This window comes from Periophthalmus magnuspinnatus, chromosome 1, assembly GCF_009829125.3.
Source record: "Periophthalmus magnuspinnatus isolate fPerMag1 chromosome 1, fPerMag1.2.pri, whole genome shotgun sequence".
NCBI classification, from domain to species: Eukaryota; Metazoa; Chordata; class Actinopteri; order Gobiiformes; family Gobiidae; genus Periophthalmus; species Periophthalmus magnuspinnatus.
Window position 1 is genome coordinate 11,513,307 of NC_047126.1, and position 14,439 is coordinate 11,527,745.

General features: G+C 37.3%; 3 protein-coding genes and 1 long non-coding RNA gene across 4 annotated transcripts; 3 read left to right on the forward strand and 1 right to left on the reverse strand.

The window, feature by feature from the left end:
• Nucleotides 1–432: 432 nt before the first annotated feature.
• On the forward strand, nucleotides 433–4,033 carry si:dkey-93h22.7 (Fc receptor-like protein 5). Its single transcript, XM_055225464.1, has 9 exons — nucleotides 433–530; nucleotides 599–619; nucleotides 700–826; nucleotides 1,278–1,453; nucleotides 1,526–1,712; nucleotides 1,934–2,037; nucleotides 2,101–2,370; nucleotides 2,987–3,295; nucleotides 3,836–4,033. Exons 1-9 carry the CDS (start codon nucleotides 491–493, stop codon nucleotides 3,946–3,948), a joined length of 1,347 nt encoding a protein of 448 aa, XP_055081439.1. The 5' UTR covers nucleotides 433–490; the 3' UTR covers nucleotides 3,949–4,033.
• Nucleotides 4,034–4,179: 146 nt separating this feature from the next.
• On the forward strand, nucleotides 4,180–4,879 carry LOC129456680 (uncharacterized). Its single transcript, XR_008648894.1, has 3 exons — nucleotides 4,180–4,219; nucleotides 4,285–4,350; nucleotides 4,740–4,879. It is a non-coding gene; the product is annotated as an uncharacterized LOC129456680 (long non-coding RNA).
• A 349-nt stretch (nucleotides 4,880–5,228) lies between these two features.
• syngr2b (synaptogyrin 2b) lies at nucleotides 5,229–11,027 on the forward strand. The gene is made up of 4 exons (XM_033972009.2): nucleotides 5,229–5,476; nucleotides 8,292–8,529; nucleotides 9,247–9,383; nucleotides 9,976–11,027. Exons 1-4 carry the CDS (start codon nucleotides 5,366–5,368, stop codon nucleotides 10,210–10,212), a joined length of 723 nt encoding a protein of 240 aa, XP_033827900.1. The 5' UTR covers nucleotides 5,229–5,365; the 3' UTR covers nucleotides 10,213–11,027.
• A 93-nt stretch (nucleotides 11,028–11,120) lies between these two features.
• On the reverse strand, nucleotides 11,121–13,956 carry tk1 (thymidine kinase 1, soluble). The gene is made up of 7 exons (XM_055225480.1): nucleotides 13,831–13,956; nucleotides 13,638–13,669; nucleotides 12,736–12,849; nucleotides 12,565–12,658; nucleotides 12,284–12,373; nucleotides 11,958–12,077; nucleotides 11,121–11,678 (listed from the first exon to the last, which is right to left on the reverse strand). Exons 1-7 carry the CDS (start codon nucleotides 13,894–13,896, stop codon nucleotides 11,511–11,513), a joined length of 684 nt encoding a protein of 227 aa, XP_055081455.1. The 5' UTR covers nucleotides 13,897–13,956; the 3' UTR covers nucleotides 11,121–11,510.
• Nucleotides 13,957–14,439: the final 483 nt, after the last annotated feature.

Sequence of the window (14,439 nt, forward strand, 5' to 3'; positions counted from 1 at the left end):
CAAATTTCTTCCTCCTCTGTCTAAACTCTGCTCCAAACCATATGCTTTTACCAGATCAAAACAAAATCATAAGAAAATCATTGGCAAATAAAAATGACTGAACCAGTTCCGATTAAAATTCCATTAATATCCCAACCAGCCCTACATATAACAGAATACTGTTTTTGTTGCAGCTGTGTGACGTTACAGTCTGATGAAGAGAGTGTATGATACAGGATACACAGATACGGGTGTTAATATTTCTATGGTTATGAATGTATGTTTTTGTGTTTTGTAATAAACAGTACATACTGATGAAATATACAGTTGTGTGTGGTCTTTTAATTTTTATGATACACATTGATTGCAAATATTTTGAGTTTGATTGTTCTGCCTTAAGGAGGGAGGTGCAACATCCCACTATCAGTAACACGCACACGTCTGAAACAGCGTCTCTGTTTTTCCCTCTCACAAACAGTTTAACGTTATGTAGAGATCTGACATCACTTTAATGGCTATAATTCTTCATCTTTCATTTGTGGTGATTGTAGGTAAGAAAACACTGCACATTTAATTATTATTATTTGGCAACACTTTTTCACTTACACTTTTTTTTCAGGTTTGGGCTCCTGTTATGATGGTAATAGTAGGTGTTTCACTCATGTCATTCTAGGCTATGCTATTCATAAATAAAACTGAATTATTCTTCATTTTATAAAGATCCTCCAGTCCTGGGCCAACCTCGGCTGTATGGACCAGACGCGGCCCTTTTGAAGAATACAGTGGAGTTTTACTGTAGACTTTCTGTGTATCCCAAAAATGAAACTATCCTGCTGCAGCTGTTCAAGTGAGTGAAGCCTATAGTATGCTGTAATTCCTTAATGGGCTAGAATACTTTCAAATCCTCACAAAATGTAATATCATATGTAATTTCATGTGAAGCTGAGTGAAACTGTCTCCCCTCACAAATGCATCTCAACATCTATAAATAAAGGGTTGAAAATAGGACTAGTTGCAGCAGTTTTGTGCTGTAATAGTATTTTTTTGCTGGTAAAACATACTGTTAATTGCTAAAACCTAACAACTTCTACCTTCTACTTAAGTTCACTCAAAACATTACAGCATATAAGCTAGATTCTCAGTCAGTATTTTCAGAAAATGACTTAGGATGGCTGTCAAGATTTCTCAGTTTCAAAAACATTGTCTAAATGACTGCATCTGAAATGTATTCCTTCACAAATTGTTTGTGAAGGAATGTAATGTGTATTCATTGATTGGTGGATTGATTTTAATTTAAGGGAGGGTGACCGTGATAAGATTCTTGGTGAATACAGTTCTCTGAATGGGGAGCAAGGAGTTTTTCCCATTTTGATCAAACCATTTCACGATGGATTCCTGGAGTGTGTGGCAAGCGCTCAGAACAACACCTCTATTGAGCCAACAGTGAGCAAAAGCCACCGCCTTCGGGTCATTGGTGAGTTATCCCAAAAATTCAACGGGTGAGTTATTCTTGAAATAAGTAATATATTTATTTGATTTTGTTCAGAGCCGGTGAAAAACGCAGAGGTGGTGGTCAGTTCAGGACAGACTGAGCTCTTTGAAAACAAAACTTTGGAGCTAGAATGTAAAGTGGCGAAAGGAACCTATGTGAACTACTATTGGCTTCTCAATGAGGAAGAAATCTCTGACACAACTTATCGACATTTTAATGACAACCAGCTCAAAGTCTTCAGGTAAGACTAATATCTGACATCTATTTTTTGTTTTATAAATCTTTATTATAATTGGTAAATACATCTTTGCTTTCACTGCACTTTTGAACCAGTCACTTTTATGGTTTCATATGTCACTGGCTATGTTTACATGGACACCAAAATCTCATTGTTATCTTATTTCTGGAACATTAATAAACTCACATTACAAAAAACTAATATGTTTTTTAATGTCTTTGCAGAACAACCTCTAAAGACAGTGGCTTGTACATGTGCATCGCTCTGAACTCCTATAATGAAACCATCTACCAATCAAATAGCTCTACAGTTCAGATCACTTTCAAAGGTCAGTAAACTCATTGTACATTTTAGTGACCTATATAAATAACATAAATATTATTATCTTTAGCTGCTGTGTCCACTCCTCAACCCTCCTTCACTGTACTGAAAGAGAATATGAGTTACTCTGCATTGGTGTCTTGCCATTCTTTAAGAGGGACTCCTCCTATCACATTCACTCTTCATGAATTTGATGACGAGATTGGTAATGTAACAGTAGATGACAGAAATGCCACTTTTAAGATCCCGATTGCTTTGGGACAGCATGCTAGATGGCTCAAATGCACCGCGGACAATGGACAACAGAGCACAAGCAAAGACTGGATGGAATTAAAAGTCGGTATGTTCCATTTTTAATCATTTGCAATTACGATTCTACAAAACTCATTAATAAAACAGCATTCTGGATGTGGTACAGTTCAAAAAATTAAAACAGTTTCTTACCTGCTTTATTGCACCATGCATCTTAACTTGTGGTGCTGCCAGTGGTTTAAAAGGCCAGTACCACTGTTAAAACAAGTCTGATGAACATGCTTCAGAAATGAACCATTAGCCCCACCTACCTGGAGAAACATGAGTCTGGGACAGTTTCAGGCAGTTGTTTCCACATGCGATGTTTCAAACTGAATACAATTCTCAATACTGGGAAGTCGCTTCCTTATGGTTCTCATCCAGATTAAATTATATTCACCTTATTCAGGAAGTTGCCTCCTTTTTCTGGTTGTGTGAATATCTATAGAGCTGCTGATCTCAAATAAGCCGTATACACTAGAAAGCAGGTTGCCATCCATGGGGTACACTGTTGTCTTTTTAGTTTACTTATATTCAGAGGCAAGACTTTTCTAAACTTCTACACTGAAATTAATCAAATTCAGAGCAGAAGGTAAATACATTATATCTTAATATTGTCCCATATTATCTTAATGGACTTGAGAAATATGCTCTTTTTTTCACAGTGCCAGTTGAAGGCCCGGTGACTTTACAGTACAGCTATGACACAGGCTCAAACTTCGCTGTGGTTGGGCTGACATTTAACTGCACGGCCTCAAAAGGAACCCATGTGAAGTTTGAGTGGTTCCTGAATGGGACTCTGCTCCCTCACACCCGGGGACCCTTCTACCACATGGTGAACGTGCCCCCGAAAAGTTCCATCCTGCTTCTGGCCGTGGACCGGAGAAGCGCCGGGACATACCACTGTGAGGCGTCTGATGAATTTGACAACACAACCGCAATACGCAGCAGGGGAAAATACCTTGATAAAGAAGGTACAATTTAATACAGTTTACAAATTAATTTTCTTCTTTCAATTATCTGTCAGAGGTGTCTTGAATCTAATACAATTTCAGGAGATCACAAAATCAAACTTAACTTAGTAAAAACTACTGAAATCCAGATTAATATTCTGATTTTAAATTATTTAAGGCTGGATACTCAGTTTTTCCACATTCCACATTAAGGATTGTTTTTGGCTTGTAAGATTTAGAAGACACCAATAAGTGGAAATTGAAGTGAAGAGTGTGGAGAGACATTCAACAGAACCAAACTGTCATGTAGACTTTCATATTGTGGGGTCAGAACATTGTATGCTATTGTAGGGTAGTGGAGCTTGTAAGTTTTTTGTAATGAGGTAATTGGCAGCAAAAGTTATTACTACATGTCAAAACACTGAACAAGTTATTGCCAGTCACACGGAAAACACATAATAATAACACATAATATTTAATGCCTATAGTTTTCCTTTACCTACAGATTTCCATGGTTACGCCTGATTTGTTCATGAATGATTTCATTCTTTGCTCTGACAGTGTTAAATCGGATCCCTGATGTCGTGGTCGCTGTGGTCTTTGGAAGTTTCGCATTTATCTTAGCCCTGGTCTGCATCTGCTGTGGTATTGGCTTTGTGTACAGTAAGATGTGACATTCTTTTAGGTTTTGTAGTTCATTTCCTCATTTTTGACAAAATTCTAATGACTGAAAATATTTTAGGACCAAAGACCCGTCATGCCAAGCCACTGTAAGCTTTAAGTACTATGTTTTTATTATGTGTGTGTGTATATATATATATATATATATATATATACACACACAATATAATTCGGGTGTTTTCTCTACCATCTTGCACTGTGTCTTTCTATGGCAGTGCTGGAGCTGAGATGAAGAAAACGCTTGCAGTCTACGAAGAGGATCTGGTAAGTCATTATTATTATATGTATTTTAAAAATGGATTATAGTACATTTTGTGTTTTCGGTAAAGGAATATTCTGAGTTCACTGAGGACACAGGAGATATGAAAGACGCTACAGTAGATCAATATGACTGGGTGAGTAATAATTTCAATGTCTATTTAGGCTATTACATTCAAATTTCAAAACTTCTGACTAAAGTTTGGCCTAGTTGTGGAACAAACAGATTAGTAAAATCTCGTGATGTTCAGTGTTTGATGTTGCAGTATGTTCTTACAGTTAGCAGACCATAGCAGGGGTTGCCATTTTTCTTTTTTTTCCAAGTTCAAGGTCCAATCTAAATATGCCTCACAATGATGCTTATGGCTCCCTCTAGTGGTACAAATTCATAACCTATGACAGTGAGAAATGAAAATAAAATAATGATAAATATATGTACATTGATAAAATGTTCAGGACATAATAGTAGGAAAAGTTATAGGTAAACACATGGTCTACACAATCTGAACATTTATTCTGCCTACAGGCGTCTGTGGAGTCTGTGGATGACTGGCTTTGGTTAAAATTAAACAAGACAAATGTGTTGGAACAACAGGAGGAGGACCAACCAGTTTTGCCGCCCTGAGGCACGGTTCAGTTTGAGCTATAAACAGGGTTTTAAAATAATAAACCACCCTACAACAGTATGTGATAAGAAATGTTATTGTTTCAGGATCTGAGAATTTTTATTTTTTTAAAAGAAAATTTCTTCTAGAATTGTGTGTGTTTATCTTAGTATTTTGACGTGTTGCTGACTTGTGTTAATGTCTGTTTACTCATGTATGTATTTTATTATGTTTTTCCGCTGTTTTTATCCTGTGAAGCTGTGCACCGTCTGGCTGTTGTAAAGGCACTATACAAATCTTGACTAATTGATAAAAAATGTCTTAGAAGACCTGAACAGGACCTTTGTAATTTATTTGGGTTAAACGTGAAGTACTCTACTATTGGCTCCGCCCAATCGCGGCGCACGAACAGGATGGAGAGCGTGCGCACGGCTCCTGGCCACTCTCCAGATCCTCCAAGCAGCGCGGAGCAGAAGAGCAGCGAAAGTAACAGCAGAGTAATTGTAGTTTGGAGGCCAGAACGTTGCCCCGAGCCTGGAGATAAAACATGGAGGAGAAGGGCGACTCTACAGCGTACGGAGTGGCTTTCGCAGGAGGGGGATTTGACTTAAACAAGTTTATCCGACAGCCACAGACCATAGTGCGGGGTCTCAGCCTGGTAAGTGCGGCGAGGAAAAGACAAAGTTCATTTGACCTCCCCGGGCGCGTGAGTGAGGGAACAGGTGCGTCGCTGAGCTGAATTATGAAATTGCGTAAACAAATATTTCTCAAGCGGCCAGTCTTGTGCGATACAGAGAACAACGAGCTACTATCCGCATGGTCCCGCGGGCGTCATGTTACAGCAGCTGGTGTGTGACAGCGGCTCAGTGACAGCGCAGGTCCACACTGCTTTGTCCCTGCACAGACACTCATTCAGAAACAGCAAATACTGAAGAATTTACCTTTGTGGGTATTTCAACAGAAAGTAGTGTTATCAGTAGGGAAGAACTCGCTCATTATCATGTTCTAGAGTCTGAAAAACACCACTAAACCAAGAAAATCTGTTGACCAATGTAAGCATAGCCTCTATATACTTTATACTCTATTTTTTTTGTTTTTTTTTTTGTTTAGTCAAATTATATTACTATGTTAAGCAAAAAAAAAAAGCCAGTATATAGGTTATTAAATGTTGTGTTGTTTATAATAAGCTTCACAAATGTGGGCACTGTGGATATAGCCTGCACAATGCTCTGTAGGCCTACTTCAGCTTCCTACCAGAAAAGGTTTTTTTTTTTTTTTTTGACTTGTGACTACTGGAATTGCTTTTGGCACAAAATGAAAGTCAATCTCTCAGCAGTGCAAAGTTCCTTAACTCCCAGTTGATCTGATAGACACACCACATTAAGAGGATTTTTGATGGTTTTATTTTCATTTTATTGAACCTTTTATATACAGGACATTTTGGCCTGGGTTACAAATGGCAGATTTTTGTTACCTGTTGCTATAGGTACATTTTCTGCAGGTTAGGTCTGGTTGCCTTTTTCATCTGCGAATATGTGCCACTGATCCTAAAGTAAAACACAGAGAAACAGCTGAGTGGAGACCCTCCTCTTCACTGGAGGTATGTCGTCATCTGCTGAGTCACAGGGATACTGATCAATAACCAAACATGGTGGATTGAGGTCACATGTTGCACAAGAATGATGAATAGATTGTAAAGTGAACCACAAAAAGGCAGAAACATCAGTGTAGATGTTCATGATTACACTGCTACATTTCCTTATGTTACTTAACCAGTTTTTTGCAGCCTTTTTGAATATTTCTACAATCATCTGTATTATGCTCCTTATTCGAATTTTGCACATGTCCAAAAACTGTAATATTATCCTTTTATTCACCATATCTCCCACCTCTACTGCCATTAGTAGCACAAGGACAGATGTCTCTTTCTTTCCTTCTCTGTTCCTCCTCTGTACTCGTCAGCATGGTCTAGTATTCTAGTTATTAAGGGCTAGTCATTCACTGGTTGTTGAGAATTTTTTGCATTTTTGTCAAGATGAACACAGCAGCAGTCTATAACAATGGCACCATACAACGTGCAAATGTAGAGTATGTTAAATATGTTTTGTTCAGCCCTAATTACTTTCAAATATTGTGTGATTTTGTGTAAAATTCATTCAGGGTTTTAGAGATTGAAAACGATGTTAACAGTTTGAGCGATCTTTAGTAAATCTGGTTTTCAATGTACTTTGGGGCTGTGGCTACATTTGCATTAATCGCTCTATTCAAAACAACACTGTATTATTAAGTGCTATTGTCTTAAGCTCTGCACTCATTTGCATATTTGTCCCATTTGTAGACATGTGTTACTAAACGTTTATGTTCAGGGGCAACCATCTGTCCCAAAACTGTCAGACACAAAACACCTGCTGTCGAAGTTGGCAATATATACATTAAAAAGACAATAAATACATGATTCAGATGTACGTTAGTGAAATTATCATTATTATTATTATTATTATTATTATAAATACATTTGAATTCTGTACAACATTTTGGCAATAATATTATAACAGGGTGGTCATGAACTCAAGTACAATAGGTTTATGAACAGAGCTTTTACATTTCTAACATAATCTCCAAACTTTTGTCAGTTTGTTTTTTGGGATAGACTGTTGTATTTTGGCCCTTCTACAAGTTGATGGTGTCTCCTGTTCTCCCACCGAAATAGTTGTCCTCAGCTCATCCTCCTCTGGGTCCCGGGTCTCTGTTATTAGACGCTGGTGGCATCTATGGCGTCACATGTCAGGCAGCTGCACTTAAACAGGTCACATGCATAAGGGGTAACCAGAGCAGACAACAACGGAGCCGTGCCCAGGCCCTGACTATTACTACTATACTTATTAAGACATGTACTATTAGTCAATGGTTAGATAGAGAGGACATCAACAGGTCTGTGTTTTGAAATTACAATGTGAGCTGGATCCACACATCTATGACAAAGGGGAAATTGTATGCTACTATGCTATGTTAAAATGCACTTGCCTGTTTTTATTCTGTTTTTCTTTATTACTATTATGAAATATTATAATAGCAATTTTTCTGATAAGCATAGGTTTGCAATTTATGTTTTAATAATAGGATCCTGTCCAAAGTTCACATTTTAAACGAAGAATTGATAAAAAATACTGAAATATGAACTGACAAACTAATACAAGAATCACAGAAGATGTTTGTACATATCTAAACTACAGGGTTAGCAGTTTTTTTTATGCAGAATAAGAGGATATTTAGCCGTTTGTGGAAGAAATGATGGTACTTACAAAATTGCGGTCTTGATCTGTTAATTGTGTTCATTTAGATTGTGATTTCAACTGCCTAGTCCTACCCACAAGTGAATGTAGGATCCTAGTTGTTTGGAAGGGCATCTGAGCTGAAACAAAATGATGAAATTATGCAGGTTTAGTTGATTTGTTATATTCTGTTCTCTGTAGATCTTTTCTCTGGTCGTGTTTGGGACCATTACAAACGAGGGCTACATCAACCCCCCCACGTCGGCCCAGGCGCACTGCATGTTTAACCAGAATGACTCGGCCTGTCACTTCACTGTGGCCATCGGGGTCATCGCCTTCTTGGCCTGTGTGGTCTTCACGGTGCTAGACATTTACCTGCCCTTCATGAGCAACGCCCCAGACAGGAAATACGTCATCATGGCTGAACTCGCATTCTCAGGTACAAGGCTTACATTTATATTTATGATTTTGGAACAATATCTTATTATAATTTTCTAAACTATAGAATCCGGATTAGATTGGGATCTATACAGTTTTATCCTCATTAAATCAGCATTCAAGAGTAGCACTGAGATTTCTTTGAAATGTAAAGTGCAATACAAATAAAATTTATTATTATTATTATTATTAGGGCTACAAATAGTAATCTGAAATAATCTAAACTAGTTAGATACTCAAATTATTATTCACTTTTTCTGGAGTATGTAATTTACCATCAACACAATTTTATCATTGCGTTATTAAATCAAAATAAGGCAAGAAGGCATATTTTGGCTTTAACTGCTTACACTTTATTTTAAAAGAAACTCCAGGTGACATTAGAAATTATTGTTTGACCAGACAACTAATAAAAAAAATAAATAAAAATCCTGTCTAGTCGACTACAAAAATAATTGTCAGCTGCAGCCCCATTCAAGAGCATTAACATTTTAGAGAAGACTGGAAGTTGAACTACCTTATCAAAAACAGAGCCTATAGAGTACATTTGTAAATGGGACATATTTGGCATAACATAATGAGATTATGATCTTTGAGCCCATTTTCTATTTTTTTCTTATCAGTATCAGCAGCTGGAGACCTTACCGCTCTTTGATGTAGTAACCAAAACATTCATTTGTAGTGTGGTATTGATTTAAGCAGATCTCCCTCTGTTTAGGGCTGTGGACCTTCCTGTGGTTTGTGTGTTTTTGCCTCTTGGCCAGTGAATGGGCCCGGACTCATGTCATTATTGGGATCCCTTTGGAGGCCGCACAAGCTACTATTGCATTCTCATTCTTTTCCATCGCTACCTGGGTAAGTTTATTGTTTCGACAAACTTTAACCGGTTTAGTTGGTTTAAAGCAGGAACACGGTGTAAGTCAAACATGTTTTAAGAGTGTTTTTGTAGATTACTTTGGACATGCAAATACTGTACCTGTAGACAACAAATCACATAATCCCCTACATTTGTGTAATGCCAATCAAAAATTACAAGGGTTCAATTGAATTCATGATTTAATATATTTCCTATGGCTTTGTCTTGGTCATATACAAAAGATAATATTAACAACAATGTAGTTTATATGCAATTCTTGGCCAATTTCTGTTACTTCCTTAGACATTTTTCTAATATATGTTTAAATTGTGATTTTGTCATCACAAATCATAGAATTTTCATTTAGAGCTCATACGTTCTATGACCCAAAAAAAAACCAAACAAAAAAACACAACTGCAGATGAATAGTATACTCTAATATTGTGGTAGTTACAAGTTGAGGATACATTATAACTGTCAAGGCACATGGAAACTCTTGTGAGAACCTTGCATTGATGTCTGTACCTCTTTGTTACTATTTGTTCATTTTTCAATTAACAAAAACCTGCAAATTTTACTGCCCCATTTTAGGGTATCCTCACCTACTTTGCCCTGGGCCGTTATCGCCGTGGAGTGCATGACATGACTCTCCACGTTGAAGCGCCATCGGACCAGCACGCCCCCTACCCGCCAACGTATGCACCTGCGTCCTACAACCCCACTCCCTATAACCCCACCACATACTCCACCTACCCCAGTGACCAGCCCGCCTTCATCCCCAATATACAACCAACAGTGGACTCTGGATATCAACCGCCCAACTATTAACAAGGGTACCTCAGAGGGTACAGGGACTGACAGGGATAGGTGTGGACAGTGCCACTATGTAGAAGCCAGAAAATAAAGACTATTTATAGCAAGTGTTTGTGTTTCCAGATGGATCCTTACATCTGAGAGTTGAGTTTTGTTAAGCCTGGTTAGTAACTTGAACTTTATCCTCATGGTTTGACACTACACAAGATAATGATTAGAGTCTACACTGGAGGTCAAAGGTAACATTAAAATGCTTTTGACAAGAAATGTCAACCTTCCTGACTTTGTAAAACGCGTGATTGTTCTTTTGTACATATTAATATATAAAGTGTAATTTTGCTTGGCCTAATTATTGCCTTTTTAGTTTATGTTTGACATGTTGTGCCTAGAATTAATGGTAAGCACTAGTGCATGGAATTAAATACACTTGGTAATAGAAGTATTGTAATGCCAATCTGAAGTAGAAAAAGCTGTAATGAATTTTCATGATTGAATTTTGCTGGAATGGTTTGAGTTTTATGACCTTTAAAGACCTTGGTAGAGAAGTAGTTAAGAATGAAGGGCAGGTAGATAATAGGGCCTTATCCATTTGTGTGAACAATGACTCATTTACAAGGAAAGGATCAGATGCACATTCTCAAGTCTGTGGGACGTATAGGCCCTTAAAGTAAGCCTCCATCACAATTTGATAGTTTATACATACTGGGTGTAGGCCACACTAGTTTGCTGTGCTAGATAACCCAATAAGCTAATTGGAAGACTCACTGCTCCTAAGGAGATGGCCCAGGGAGTACTGAAGGATGGGTCAAATGCAGAAAACGCATTTACCTTACCTGAGTTTTGTAAATTTGTAAATTGTTAAGTGAGTGCAATATGCAGCAGACTATTTTATCTACCAACCTTGACAAAAAACACAAAAAGGCTTTAAAAGAAAAACTGACCTTTATATTATATACATGTGTAACTGTTAATGTATATAGAATAAAAATATTGTATTTGTGCTACCTGTATTTTTCATGCACTTCCAGTTGCCTGCGCAGCTTCAGAGAATCAAAGCCAGAATTAAAACAGGTTATTTTAGTCGTCAAAAGCATTTGAAGGCGTTGAATTACACTGTGCACATACACAAGCTTCAGAACAGTCACCACATGCTGATTAACATTAAAAAGGTAAAGAGTAAAGTAAAATTATAAAAGACAAATGTGCCATTTTTAATCTAAAAATAATTTAAATTATTCCATAGGAAAATAAAAAAACAAATCCTTATTAAATTCATTCATAAAGTTGTTTAACAAATTAAGTGCATCTTATTTTCAGAGGTGCAAGCCAGAGAAGAGTTTCCGGGGCATGCTTGCATCCAGCAATTTTCCATATTGTGGGGTCTCCCCTTTGAAGGGGGCACTGTTCTCCTTGTCCACCAGACCACCATAGCACTTTCTGCACACGGCCTGATACTTGTCTGCTCCTCCGATCACCTCAATCTGAAACAGACAAATAAATAGGTGATATATCTATAAGCATTCATCTATAGGTTTTTTGTTTTTTTATCTGAAAGGTGGTCTATGTAATTTTTTTGGTAGAGTCCACCACCAGCTTGTCTCCATGGTGATGCTATTGCTTTGCTTGGAAAATTCCACTGTACATTATTAAACTTCTGTCTCCATATAGAGACAGAAGTTTAATGCTATTCTGAGGAACATGTGGGAAAACAATAACTTGCACACTAGCACTTGATAACGTCCATTATCAAGTTGCCTCACCTCCGTCTCTGCTCCTGTCCTCTTTGTGTAAGCTGCTTCTTTGTAACACTGCATACAGACTGCATGGAGCTTCACCACGCTCTCCGCCAAAGGAACCAGACTCAGAATGTTTCCAAATGCCTGCAGTTGCACAGAAGATAATCAACACTACATAATCTTCTTAAATCACATTACAGGGACAAACATTCATTGTCATAGGGAAGAAAGCTTGTCATTTTCAGTCTGTCCATGAGGTCTGCAGAGGACATGCCATTGTGTCTGGAACAACAACTTTCTGTTTGGGCCCTAATTTTTGGTACTGCGTTAATCACAGAAAAAATACATACTTTTCTTTGGAAGGTTCCATCCAACGCTGCCACAATGACTATTTTTCCTAAGTTTGCCATTTCCTCAGCAAATGGCACAGTATCAGGAAACTGAAATGGACAAGATGGACAATACTATTATCAAGTGCTGCAAAGAAAGCGAAGAAGTAGATTAAGATACTTATAATATAAAGTCTATTTGTATGATCAGTTCCTTCAGATGGCAGTTGAAATTCCTTCATAAAAAAAAACAAAAACCTAAACAGCCCAGTGAAACCTTTTCTGCCTCATAATATACTTACAAATTGTCCTTCGTCAATTCCGATGACACAGGCTTTCAATGCGAGAGGACGGATATCTGCTAAACAGCTTGCAGGCACCGCATCCATAGTGTTTCTAAAATGCCAAACAAGACAGAATAAGTAATGGGAGAAATTAAGATTAAAAAGCTTTGTGTATTATTACCAACTTACTTATCATGTGTAGCCATGCCTGTGTCAGAGTATCGAGTGTCTTTTTCATATTTCACCACCAAACAGTTGTATTGCGCAACCTGAAAGCGCCGTACTCTCCTTATCAGCTCAGTACTGCAAAGACAATCAAAATATAATAACATATAAATAGGCATTAAAATAGTTACTTTGCACTGTTATGTTGTCATGCCTAAAAGCAGGGGTGGAAAGTAACTGATTACTCTATTATGGTAATTTGAGCATTTGTACATCTTTTGGGTGACTGTACTTTTTTAAGTAGATATTTAAAACTGGGCACTTGTAATTGTGTATAATTGTAGCCATCTCAGGGATGTATATCTTGTACTTTCTAAACTGACAAACACACACAAAAGCATTGTATTACCTGGTCTGATTGGCCACAGCTCAAAATATGCAGATTGTTGATTAAAACAACTAAATTCAGCTTTAAATTGTTCAATTTATACAAAATACTGATATAAAATGCAGGTAACCATTTGCTAAAAGTAACTGGTAACTAGTATTCAGAAGTATTTTTCATGTGTACTTTTTACTTTTACTTAAGTCAATTTTTTGAAGCAGTATTTGTAACATTATTTTTTTAGTCATGCAACTTGACTTTTACTTGAGTGCAGATTTGCAGTACTCTTTCCATCACTGCATAAAAGTCAACAAACTAAAATTAGACATCCCAAAACAAATGACAGATACTTTAATTCAAAACTGACATTCATTGTGACATTGTTTACTGACATCAGCTGGAGAAACAATACAATGTCATTTGGCGGGAGGTCATGGCGGGATTTAGTGAGAAATTAGTTTTAAGCAACAGAAATGTAGTGACAAGTATTACATGAAATGAAATGGGGTGTTTTATATGATAATCCGCATGAATCGCTCACCTTTTTCCAGAAAACATGGGTCCAAAGATGACCTGCAAAGACAAAGAACGAGGGCAACAAAATGAGACATTGTATTGAAACTGGTTGGCTAATTTGACAGGTAAATTCATATAACGTAGATATGAATGCGGATTATATTCTAGTAGTTGTTAAAAAACTTGTAAAGTTGCAGGTAACAGTAAAAGATGCAAACCTGTATCTGTCCGCGCGCTTTTCTGGGAGAATTAGGGAAAACTCTCGGGAAATCCATACAGTCCATATTTACAGAAGTTTGGAGGCAATGTAAACAAAATAGACAAAAGATTTAAAAAAACAACAATATGATACAGTATTTACAGTTGCATTAGCGAAGCAATCATCTGTTTTAGAGGCAAAAAAATTGAATGTGGCGCGCTCGCGACAATTTTGGAGGGTATATCAACAGCGGAACTGCGCTAGCCAATAGAAATGAAGAATCAGAGAGTCACGTGAGTAATGTATCCAATCAAATGACTGGAAACTCCTACTACCACTACTGTGTGCTTATGGAAATAATAGCTGACGCTAAATGAGACAAAAACGCCCCAACCTTCCCCACGAAGCCTCTGCAACCTCGATAAAAAAAAAAAGCCGAACGAAGAAACTGACTCCTTCATTACCAGAGCCACCTTGTATTGCTACTGTTCTTAATCTGATTTTAAAACACACTGATCCTAAGTAAACTCATCCCAAATAAAAGATTGCAATGAAAAAACAAAAAACAAATCTGTCTCACTGGCAGCAGGTAAATATGGACCAGTGGATTCACTCATTCAGATCAGTG

What these genes read in the sequence shown, in the direction of transcription:
- tk1 (XM_055225480.1), bottom strand. Translation starts at nt 13,896, where the DNA reads ATGGACTGTATGGATTTCCCGAGAGTTTTCCCTAATTCTCCCAGAAAA. An exon ending in AAGCGCGCGGACAGATACAG is followed by an intron (nt 13,670 to 13,830) that starts GTTTGCATCTTT and finishes TTGTCTTTGCAG; the next exon opens with GTCATCTTTGGACCCATGTT. An exon ending in GGACAGGAGCAGAGACGGAG is followed by an intron (nt 11,679 to 11,957) that starts GTGAGGCAACTT and finishes TGTCTGTTTCAG; the next exon opens with ATTGAGGTGATCGGAGGAGC.
- syngr2b (XM_033972009.2), top strand. Translation starts at nt 5,366, where the DNA reads ATGGAGGAGAAGGGCGACTCTACAGCGTACGGAGTGGCTTTCGCAGGA. An exon ending in TAGTGCGGGGTCTCAGCCTG is followed by an intron (nt 5,477 to 8,291) that starts GTAAGTGCGGCG and finishes TGTTCTCTGTAG; the next exon opens with ATCTTTTCTCTGGTCGTGTT. An exon ending in TCTTTTCCATCGCTACCTGG is followed by an intron (nt 9,384 to 9,975) that starts GTAAGTTTATTG and finishes GCCCCATTTTAG; the next exon opens with GGTATCCTCACCTACTTTGC.
- si:dkey-93h22.7 (XM_055225464.1), top strand. Translation starts at nt 491, where the DNA reads ATGGCTATAATTCTTCATCTTTCATTTGTGGTGATTGTAG. An exon ending in TTCATTTGTGGTGATTGTAG is followed by an intron (nt 531 to 598) that starts GTAAGAAAACAC and finishes CTTTTTTTTCAG; the next exon opens with GTTTGGGCTCCTGTTATGAT. An exon ending in AGTTCAGATCACTTTCAAAG is followed by an intron (nt 2,038 to 2,100) that starts GTCAGTAAACTC and finishes TATTATCTTTAG; the next exon opens with CTGCTGTGTCCACTCCTCAA.